Source organism: Vigna angularis, chromosome 1 (assembly GCF_016808095.1).
Source record: "Vigna angularis cultivar LongXiaoDou No.4 chromosome 1, ASM1680809v1, whole genome shotgun sequence".
Lineage (NCBI taxonomy): Eukaryota > Viridiplantae > Streptophyta > Magnoliopsida > Fabales > Fabaceae > Vigna > Vigna angularis.
The window spans coordinates 3,716,018-3,727,268 of NC_068970.1; the positions used below are offsets into that span (position 1 = coordinate 3,716,018).

Below are 11,251 nucleotides of genomic sequence, written 5' to 3' on the forward strand. Positions count from 1 at the left end.
AATCATGAAAGTAAGATGTAAACAATAAAACTTATAGAAGTGTAGGTTTACTTACTACAGAAAAAAAAGAGTAAATTTTTATTCATACCTATAAAACAAGTTCACAACTCTTATGAAAATATCCCTTTTTATTTTAAATTTGAGTAAAACAACTTTTGTTCGTGTTTAATTAGAAGTTTAAAATCTTGGACCACCATTTTGCATGTGAAAAAACAAAAATTATTCGGAATAGTTTTCCTTTAAATGTAAATAATTACAAGGTTGAATTTGATCTGATGTTAATGTAATTTGAAGGTAGATACAGATTAAGTTTTACAATGGCTTTCATATTAAAAATAAACTAAATGGCGTGTGGAATTAATTTTAATCACTAGAAAAATATTTATCAGTGGAACAAAAGTCAACCCAAGTTTATAAAATTTTAAATGTTAGTTAAAATTTTAAATGTTTGTTAAATTTGATTTTAATAAAAAAATACATTTATTTTTTCTTTTTTTTTTAAATTGAAACATCCCATTGATACTAATTTTAAGACCCACTTTGGATTTTAGAAGCTAATTATTTATATTTTTATAGACAGTTTTTTTCTTCTTATTTATACACAAAAATTGAATAATGTTTTGCCATGTTCTTTCCCATGTGCTTTGGTAAATGAGTATACAGAAAAAGAAAAGGTAAAATATGGAATAACTCCATGTGAAGGCAAAAGTCAATATAGTCAGCTTTTTAATATTCATATTTAGATGTTATCAATATAGTACATTCTTTTGATTAATGTAAAAGGCATAGTTTATTATTATTATTATTATTATTATTATATTGTAAATATAAACATCTGTAAAGCTCAAAGACCTCTTATATCATCTATAAATGTTTTTCAGAATAATGTTTATCTGTTTTTCAACTTATATTTCCACACTCTCGTGTGTGTGTGTATATATATATATATATATATATATATATATATATATATATATATATATATATATATATATATATATTACACTAATATTTTTAAATAATATAATACTAATCTTCTAAATTCTCTGAAACATAACATGCCATGGATTAGTGTGGAAAAGAAATTAAGTTACAATAAGGTAGCAGAGAGAATGGAGTAGTGAAATCTAACTAGACATTAGATGAAGAAACATAATAATGTTAGATTATGTAATAATTTGTTGTATGTAATTTTGGTTAAGTGAACAATAGACAAACATGTGTGAGGGTGAGAGAGTGTGCCACGTGCCAACAGCAGAACCTCTGAATATCTGTAATCGACAAAGGAGAGAAAACTGCGACAAAACGCCACACAAAAACTGAAACCTTTGACATCAATGGATCATTTACCCCTTGTTTTTTTCAGACACCTTTTGTCCTTTCACTTTTCAACGTCTCTCTCCACTCTTGTTTCTGTAATTGGTTTCATCTATGTCAGTTTCTAGCTCTCGGTTTCTTTTGGTAGATGTTGTTGTTGGGTCGAGGAACAAGGCATGTCGATTAAGGCTAAGCAAACGTTGCCATGGTGCAAAAGTTTGATGAAAGAGGTGAAGAAATGGAGTGCTTTGAAGCAGACAGGGGTGAGTCTGAGGTACATGATGGAGTTTGGTTCCAACCCCACTCCAAATAATTTGCTCATCTCTGCTCAGTTCCTTCACAAAGAGCTTCCCATTAGGATTGCAAAGAGAGCCATTGAGCTTCACATTCTCCCTCATGGCTTGTCTCAGACAGCTCCTGTTTTGAAGGTTCTACCTTTTTACCTCACCTTTTGGTGTCATTGGCTGGTTTTTGTTGAATCCGATAAAACCAATTTACATATAAACATGTGAAGGTTAAAGACCTAAATTGTATGGTTTGAGATGTTTTGAAGCCTTTTTGTGTTTCCATTTTGCACTTTCTCTCTAGAAGTAATTTCTGGTTTTGCAGATGGTTTATTGGTTATTGAACTTTGTGGTACTACTGGCTTATGTTTTTAGGTTAGAGATTGGTACTTGGATTCTTTCCGAGACCTTAGGTCTTTCCCTGAGATCAAGGATATGGATGATGAGAAAGAATTCACAGAGATGATTAAGGCTGTGAAGGTGAGACACAACAATGTGGTTCCTACAATGGCCTTAGGTGTTCAGCAACTGAAGATTTTTTATGAGGATCCTAATGAGATTGATGAGTTTCTTGATCGCTTCTACATGTCAAGAATAGGAATCAGAATGCTCATAGGTTAGTTCCAACAACACACTTTCTAACCTTCTGTCAGACTAATCTATGTATCTGCTTCACAATTTATAGCTCATTTTCATTTGATGGATTCAGGGCAGCATGTTGAGTTGCACAACCCCAACCCACCTCAAAATTGTGTTGGTTACATACACACAAAACTGTCTCCCATGGTTGTGGCTAGGAATGCCAGTGAAGATGCTCGTGCCATGTGTTATCGTGAATATGGCAGTGCCCCAGATGTTAACATTTATGGGGATCCTGAATTTACTTTTCCGTTAGTATCAGTCCTTTTTCTTGTGTGAATTCACTTGCCTTCTATTCTTCATAACACCCTTCTTATGTCTAGTGCATCAAATGGTCTGTTATCTTTCCTTTTTCTCTCTAGAATTCTGTCTTTTTTCTTTAGGTATGTTTCAGCTCACTTGCACCTTATGGTATTTGAGTTGGTTAAGAACTCACTGCGTGCTGTGCAAGAGCTTTTTATGGATTCTGACAAAGTTGCTCCTCCAATTAGAATAATAATAGCTGACGGAATAGAGGATGTTACCATAAAGGTGAGTTTCCATCATCGACATGCCTTTTGTTCTTTCTATTGGGGGCTTTTTACTTGCATAATCAAGGTGCTTTGTGTTTAACAAATGACATGTTAGGTCTCTGACGAGGGAGGCGGAATAGCAAGAAGTGGTCTTTCAAAAATTTTTACATATCATTACAGTACAGCCAGAAATTCATCGAATGAACCTGAACCTTCTGATCTTGGAATAGCTGGTAATGCACCAATGGCTGGAAATGGTTATGGACTTCCTATTTGTCGTTTGTATGCTAGGTATTTTGGTGGTGATCTTCAAGTAATATCTATGGAAGGATATGGTAAGTGAACTATTACTCATTAGATTTTCACTTAAACTTCTTTCCAATTCCAACATTCTACTTGGCTAAAGTATTTGTTTCTTCTTACCTTGACATATGAACTGTTACAGCTACCACTAAGGTTATATCTTTTGTGACGTGTACCAAATACTTTATGAAAATTATTCATAAGGGGACGTGTTCAATATCTTAAAAATATAAAATGTGGACAATACTTCAATTTAGTTCAACAAATCTAGAATTCCTTTTGAAATGTTATACCTTGCACCTGCACTTAACTGATTTTTATATTGATTAATTCATAGGTTTGTTCTTTGCAGGAACTGACGCATATCTCCATTTGTGTCGTTTGGGAGACTCTCAAGAACCTTTGCCCGAATAAATACCAAAACTATGTAACATTGACAGTGAGAACTATTAACAGTGATTTAGTAATTCAGTTTGTCTCTCTCTTATATTGGTACCAATTATAAAGTTCTTTCATACAAATTTGTAAAGATGCAAAGCTCAATCCATATAATATGCTTACCAGATATCATTATAAAAAACTTCATTGGTATATCAAAATTAAATACTTAATTGGTAGGGTGTGCCAAGCTCAAGCTGTAGTGTAAGGCTTGAGAGACACTTGAAATTCCCAGTAGCAAGCCACTGTAATGGAATCTCCCCTTTAAAAAATTAATTTAATATCGTGTGGACCATTGGTCCACATATCAGATATTAAACTGATAAGAACAGATACTACACTTGATCTTAGCCAAAAGGCCGAGAAAGGTATGAAGATTTAAGAGAAGGAAAATTCTTTTTATAAAAAGCCTCAGAGAGACTCTTCTATGATCCAGGCGGTATGGGACTTATTACTGCAGTCAACACTATGCACCAGATACCTCTGTTCCTTATAAGAATTCTCTTCAATATTCCAAAGTATCTTCTGCCTCATGATGAGTTAAAATTAAATAGCGTTATTTTTTAATGGTGAGATTACTGTCTGGGAGCACTCTTTATTCACATTTAGGCCTCTATATAGTTAAGTTTTGAAGAGACAAGAACCAAATAGGGAAACTTTTTGCTACTGATATGTAATAGAGATATGATCCAGTATGTCAGTTTTATTTTATAGAAGTACAAACATTTATAGCTTAACTGATGATTAGATGCATAGATATACGTTAAACATACTGTTTGCTTTCGGATTCAAATGAAATGTACAGGATTTATACATTTTAAGAAAAGAAGAACAAAACTCGGTAACTGATCACAGTTGTAGTTACCAATAGTCTCTACACGAACACTCTCCATTACTAAAATGGTGGAAACGATTTCTATCCCTTATTATTATATCACAATCATAAACCTTCGAGATCAGTTTACTTGCTTGATGACAATCTTTACAAATCCTCAGATTCTTGGTGACACGTAGGGTCTCCCCTCGTTTAGTTTTCAACAAACCATAAGCAATTGCAAGTTTTTCACTGTGGTAGAACAGAGGATTCTCCCTTTCCTCCTCAACAAGATCATGCAACACACCATCTGTATCAGGAAGATAATCAACAACCCTGATTGCTTCCAACATCTCATAAACCTTAGCATATAAAGCCTCAGCCAGAGGATGATCTCTTCCCCCTGCAACAAATTCATTCACCACTCCCTCCATTTCTATCATGGAAAATCCCGGTTCCTTCTTCACTCCCCTGTCATTCATCAATTTCCTCACACCAGCAACTTCATCCCATTTTCCACAACTAGCATAGATATTACCTAGTATCACGTATCGCCCACTATTTCCAGGATCTAGTTCAATCAGTCTCTCGCCTACCTCCTCCCCCAACTCCAAATTCCCATGAATTCTACATGCTCCGAGAAGTGCACCCAACACAGCAGCATCAGGACTCATAGGCATCTCATCTATCACCTTTTTCGCCTCCTCTAACCTTCCAGCTCTGGCAAGCAAATCAACCATGCAACCGTAATGCTCCTTGCTGGGTTCAATGCCATGAACATCAACCATGTAGCTAAAGTAATAAAACCCTTCCTCAACCAAACCCGAATGAGCACAAGCAGTAAGAACATTCACAAAAGTGATGTCATCAGGCACAACCATTCCTTCTTCCTCCATCTCCCTAAAAAGCCTAATTGCATCCTCTCCTTTGCCATGCATTGCAAACCCCCCAATCATGCAATTCCATGAAGAAACTCCTTTCACTTCCAAACCACAAAAAACTCGAAACGCCTTGTCCAAACAACCACACTTGCAATACATGTCAACAATAGTTGTGCCAAGCTTTGAATCCAACAGAATCCCATTCCTCTCAACACATCCATGTATCCATTTCCCTTGCTCTAATGCCCCCACTCCCGTGCAGGCAGAGAGCATAGTAGCAGCCACAAACCTATCCACCTCCACCTCCTCCACCCTCATCCTCCGAAACAAATCAAACGCCTCACGAAACCGGTTGCTCTTGACAAAACACGCAATCATGGCGTTCCAAGAAACGCCATTCTTGGAAGGCATGAGTTCAAAAACACGAAAAGCCTCGTCCACGAGTCCCCACTGAGAGTACCCAGAAACAAGGCTCGTCCAAGACACGACATTTGGATGAGGCATGGTGTAAAACACCTTCCTGGCATCATCCAAGGACCCAAAAGCGAAATACACGTGGATCAAGTTGTTAAGAGCGAAGGTATCTGCTCCAAACCCGAATTTAAGAACGTGTGCATGGAGCTGTTTAACTTGTTGTTGGAGTCTGCAGGTCCTTATGAGAGAGGGGAAGGTGAAAGAGTTGGGTGCGATGGAACGTTGCAGCATGTGGGAGTAGAAGAGGAGGGAGAGGGAAGGGGTGTGGGAAATGGAGAAGGCTTTGAAGAGAGTGTTGTAGAGGAAGGTGTCGGGGTTGGGAAGAGTGGTGAAGAGTTTGAGGGCGTAGTTGAGGTTGCCGTGGTTGGAGAGGGAGCAGAAGGTGAAGATGCCAGACACCGCGTGGTTGTCGGTAGAGAGTCCCAGACGGAGGAGGAGAGAATGGTGCTGCTTGGCTTCCGCCATGCTTGAACATGGCCATGGTGGTGGAGCAACCAAACAGCTACTCATTTCAGCTCACAACACTGCACACCTTATCTCTTCTTTTCATTTTTTTATATAAAAATATAAATAAAAAATTGTACCTCCTTTTTGTTGTGTTAAATGATACTCTTTGTTTTATTTAAAAGTTTTATATTTATTAAAATTTTAATAATATGTTCATAGATAAAATAAGAAAGTGAGTGTGATTTAATTAAAAATATAAGAAATGTAAGTTTTATTTATAAAAAAAAAACTGTCTTATTATATAATCGTAATAAAAAGCCTTAAATAATAGCCGGGTAGAACAGTATGAAAATATGAAAAAAAAAAAAAAACTAAAGATGATCCCATATAAAATTATTGTTTAAAAAGTATATTTCTCAATCATTTTAAATAAAATATTAATTTGAACGAAGGGTAACGATCCAACCACCACAAATATTGTTGTTGTCGTGGTCATCGTGGTGGAGAAGAGAGAGAGAGGTGAATTGAATGGAGTCGTTACAGTGGGTGGCTCTCCATTACCCCATTCGCCACGCCCTTTCCAAACGCACCGTTTCCCTTCCACCAGCTCACTTGCTCTCCGTTATGCTCCGTCGCCGGAGAGGGAGCGGCGGCGAGGTGCGGTGGTGGGGTACGAGGGCGTGCGCGGTGGAGGTGCCGGAGGGAGGGAAGATGGTGATGGAGTTGGTGGGAGCGTTCAACGAGTTGACGGAGAGAATGAACGTGTTGTCGACTAGCTCCTCTCGTCTTCTGTTCAAGTGCCTCAAACTCTCCATCCCCATCTTTCAAGCTTCCCCTCTCTCTCCCGACGGCCGCTCCCCTCTCTCCAAGGCCCTGTCCGTCGCCATGCTCCTCGCCGATCTTCAAGTTAGTTAGCACTCCTACTTACTCACTACTTCTTTTAGATTTTTTCTATTTTCGTTTTTAATAGTACTACTTTATGGTATTTTAGCTTAGTAGATGTTTGTTTCTTTATATGATTAAGATCTTAATAAGTATTTTTTTTAAACATGTTATATATATTTAATATATGGCTGTTGGCATTTTCTTCTAAAATAGAATACTGAAATTCAGCTTAGATAAAATGAGGGTACCTCAATTAATGGATCACGTGTACATATGAAAATAAATGAAAATAGTTTGAAATTTTGTTGCCATTTATAGGATAGCGTGTGAAATAAATTTCTAAATAAAAGAAAAAAAAAAGATATTAAGAATGTTTGAGTGGGAGTAAGATGGAAATGCATTTCAAGTTCTGCTTTCTAATTTATAGCATAGGGCGTATTTAATTTAATAAATTTAAAATCATATTAGTATTTCTCTAATTCAGAGCATCTCTAATCAAGATCTTTATCTGGGGGCTCGTAATTCTCTTTTAGTATGCCCCTTGTTTTGATATCAAGTTTAAGAATATTCACTAATTTTTACAGAATTCAACTTGAGTGTTTATTTTATTTCTCCACTCACGCATGGATTTTCATTTTACTTCAAAACTTGTTTTTTAATGCTTAAGCGACCTTGTTTGTAGTTGTTTATATAAACAAGTTTTTTTATGAACTGTATAGGAATTCATCGGCTTAAACGGTCCTTCCTTTGTTTATTGTCTTGTATGGGACATATTATTGTTATTATTACTAGTATTATTTTCGTTACCGTTTATCGTTTGTTTATAGTGAATGTGAATGCAGATGGATGCTGAAGTTATCTCTGCCGGGATATTGAGAGAGGTGTTGGAAGCAGGCCACTTGAGCATACACGAAATCCGGAATCAGATTGGTTTGGCCACTGCTCTTTTGCTTCACGAGAGTTTGCGTGTGAACAATATTCCATCCAGAATAGATGTGGTGGATGATGACAATGCTGCTGCATTGAGAAAGTTCTGCCTCACTTACTATGACATCAGGGCTTTGATCCTGGACCTGGCTTTGAAGCTTGACACGATGAGACACCTTGATTATCTGCCCAGATATCAGCAGCAGATAATTTCTTTGCAGGTTATGAAGATATATGCCCCTCTTGCTCATGCAATGGGAACTACCAACTTGTCACTGGAATTGGAAGATCTCTCGTTTCAGTATTTGTTTCCTTATTCATATCTTTATGTTGATGCGTGGTTGCGAAGTCATGAGACTGGGGGTGTATCTCTTATTGACATCTACAAGGAGGAACTTCTCCAGACTCTGAAGGCTGATCCCTTGCTCTCAGAACTTTTGGATGATATATCGGTTGAAGGTCGATATAAGAGTCGTTATAGCACCATGAAGAAGCTGCTGAGGGATGGTAGGAAGCCAGAAGATGTGAATGATGTGCTTGGGATGCGAGTGATATTGAATCCTAAGGGTGGAGAGAATGCGTCAGAGGCTGGAGAGAGAGCATGCTATAGGTCTCATCAGATAATCCAATCTATGTGGAAGGAAATTCCTTATCGGACAAAGGACTATATTGCCAGGCCAAAAGCAAATGGGTATAAAAGTTTGCATATGGCAGTTGATGTGAGTGAAAATGGTAAGATCAGACCGTTGATGGAAATACAGATAAGAACAACTGAAATGGACAGGTTAGCAGTTGGTGGAACAGCAGCCCATTCGTTATATAAGGCTGGTCTTACCGATCCTGAGGAGGTTAGTGTCTTCTTTCCCACAAATGAAAAAAAAAAAAAAAAAATATATATATATATATATATATATATATATATATATATATATATATATATATATATATATATATAAAGAACAGAAGCAATGAATTCTATAGATATCTAAAAACATACAAATGGAGACATTGAACTTATGTTTATTCTTTTATCTTGTTGAGAGATCACATGAAGGGAATGGGCATTTACGTTTTAGTTGTTGATGCTCAGGCGAAGCGTCTGAAGACTATCATGCTGGCTGCGGCTGAATTGGCTGCTCTGCGCCTTAAAGATTTTCCAGGTACAAATCATAAGGGGACTGAGACTGATCAGAGGGATAGAGTTTTTCGCCTTCTTGACAAGAATGGAGATGGTAAAATTAGCATTGAGGAGCTTACAGAAGTGATGGAAGAGCTCGGGGCTCCAGGAGAAGATGCCCGAGAAATGATGCAGCTCCTTGATTCAAACAGTGATGGCTCCCTCAGCTGTGACGAATTTCATATGTTCCAAGAACAGGTGATTTGATATCCTGTAACAAAGAATAAAATTTGATTTGTTCTTTGCTAATTGTGTGTTCCTGCCTTTAAGAACTCTTCTTTTCTTGTTTTGGTCTCTTAATGAACCGAGCATCTGATTACCAAAGCTTACTTTCACTACATGTTGATGGTTAAGTCAGAACAATTGGATAAGTCCAAACTAACTGATTTTGGACTAAATTCTTGATTGCTGTCATTTTTATGATGAGGCTGGTTAACAGAGTACGATGTACATAAAAAAAATGCTTGCTAAATCTCATCTCATCTGTGGTAGGTTGAGTTGGTGCGTAATCTAGAAGCCCGAGATGATCAATACAAGAAAATATTGGATGTGAAGCTTCGTATGTCAGATGAGAGTGGTTTAATTCAGGTTTATAATAAGGAGTTTGGCAACAGGCTTGTGAGCTAGTGCTGCTGCTGCATTTATTTGATATGAATGACCCAACAAAAGCACAATTTGCTCCACTTGTGATATGATCATTAATCATCAGCCTCATGTAAGTAATATACTTTCCATGTAAACTAATTACAATTAATGGCATAGTGAAATTCCAGTGATTAAGAAATTATGGCAAAATCATAAATGTTTCTGTGAGAACAGAGGAGAATCTAAAATCTAACTTAATATCAAACAAATAACAACTATAATGAGGATTGATGAACTGTTGGGTAACTATTCAAATGGTTCTAAACATGTTTTACTGTTATTGATATTTTCACAGTACATCAACATCAATTGTGGTAGAAATTTGGATGGGTGTTGCTCCCTCCACCACCACCCTATACTTCCTCACCTCTCCACATTATTTTAAATACAATTATATCCTTAAGTTAAATTTTTTTTTACTTTTACCCTATTTTAAATAATTTGAAACCCTAATTTTACTTTTCCAGCACTCACCCACGGAACTCTCTTCTCCTTTTCCCATTTCTATTTCACCTCCCCACCTCCCGCACTTCCATTCCTTTTTCTTTCTAGTTTTTTTTTGTTTGAAAGCTTCCATTGCCGCCGTGGTGTGGAGGAACATCGAGGAGTGTCCGGAGCTTCAACCAGCGTGAGGAAGTATACATCAACGGAGGTGACATCCGTTGAAGATGTCACCTCCGTTTAAAGGTTACGTTTTTTATTTTAAGGTTTTATTTCAAGGTTTATTCGAATACGCATCTGGAGGAAGTATGACATGCACTGCACCACGAGAGAGACTGCTTAATAATTCTTTCCATCACCACTAACCTTTGCAACTTGTAGTATCTCAACGACGAAAGAAAAAGAAGAAGAAATATAATGTTAAAATGAAAGAAAAGTATTTTGCTCATGTACAGGACTAGAATAAGTTATTAGTGAAATAGGTTGTGAATGGATAAAATTAAAAAATAATAACCCTAAAAATAAAATTTTACTGAGGGCAAAATAATAAAGGAGAGGTGGAGGGAGAAAGGTGTGGTGGTGGAGGGAGCAACACCCAATTTGGATTAATTAACTATTTAGCCCAACTTAAATCTTTTTCATCAGTTTTTCGGCTCTTACTTTTTGCACTCCTATGACTTTTTTGTGCACCCTATTAAATTCTTAAAATGACTATTTTATTTTTTGTGAAAGCGATTTTCGGATTATATATTTTGAATATTTTCAGAATTTTCAAAGACAAGATTTTTTAAACAGAATTTTTTAAATAAAACTTTCGGAACAAAATTTTCATAATGTATAAAATAGATTCTGGAATAATTTTCTTAAAATAAGATTTCTAGAATAAACTTTCTTGAATGCATGTAATATCTGACAAAATAAGTTTTCAAAATAACCCTTTATGAAATGTTTTCCGAAAAGAATTTTTGGAATATATAAAATACATTTCAGAAAAACTTTTAGGAACAAATTCTTTTTCCACCGCATTTTCTCTTTTTATTTTTCATTTTTCTCTGTAGCAGCGTTGT

General features: G+C 36.3%; 3 protein-coding genes and 1 non-coding gene across 4 annotated transcripts; 2 read left to right on the forward strand and 2 right to left on the reverse strand.

Moving 5' to 3' along the window:
• The first annotated feature begins 1,281 nt into the window (after positions 1-1,281).
• On the forward strand, positions 1,282-3,526 carry LOC108337382 (pyruvate dehydrogenase (acetyl-transferring) kinase, mitochondrial). The gene is made up of 6 exons (XM_017573906.2): positions 1,282-1,745; positions 1,977-2,217; positions 2,311-2,491; positions 2,624-2,771; positions 2,868-3,087; positions 3,408-3,526. The coding sequence occupies exons 1-6, from the start codon at positions 1,494-1,496 to the stop codon at positions 3,467-3,469; spliced, it is 1,104 nt and encodes a 367-aa protein (XP_017429395.1). The 5' UTR covers positions 1,282-1,493; the 3' UTR covers positions 3,470-3,526.
• A 143-nt stretch (positions 3,527-3,669) lies between these two features.
• LOC128195128 (U2 spliceosomal RNA) lies at positions 3,670-3,865 on the reverse strand. The gene has a single exon (XR_008246700.1). It is a non-coding gene; the product is annotated as a U2 spliceosomal RNA (small nuclear RNA).
• A 360-nt stretch (positions 3,866-4,225) lies between these two features.
• Positions 4,226-6,226, reverse strand: LOC108337119 (pentatricopeptide repeat-containing protein At5g66520). Its single transcript, XM_017573579.2, has one exon. The coding sequence runs from the start codon at positions 6,170-6,172 to the stop codon at positions 4,355-4,357; it is 1,818 nt and encodes a 605-aa protein (XP_017429068.1). The 5' UTR covers positions 6,173-6,226; the 3' UTR covers positions 4,226-4,354.
• Positions 6,227-6,554: 328 nt separating this feature from the next.
• LOC108338591 (probable GTP diphosphokinase CRSH, chloroplastic) lies at positions 6,555-9,882 on the forward strand. Its single transcript, XM_017575601.2, has 4 exons — positions 6,555-7,015; positions 7,837-8,769; positions 9,012-9,296; positions 9,591-9,882. The coding sequence occupies exons 1-4, from the start codon at positions 6,638-6,640 to the stop codon at positions 9,723-9,725; spliced, it is 1,731 nt and encodes a 576-aa protein (XP_017431090.1). The 5' UTR covers positions 6,555-6,637; the 3' UTR covers positions 9,726-9,882.
• Positions 9,883-11,251: the final 1,369 nt, after the last annotated feature.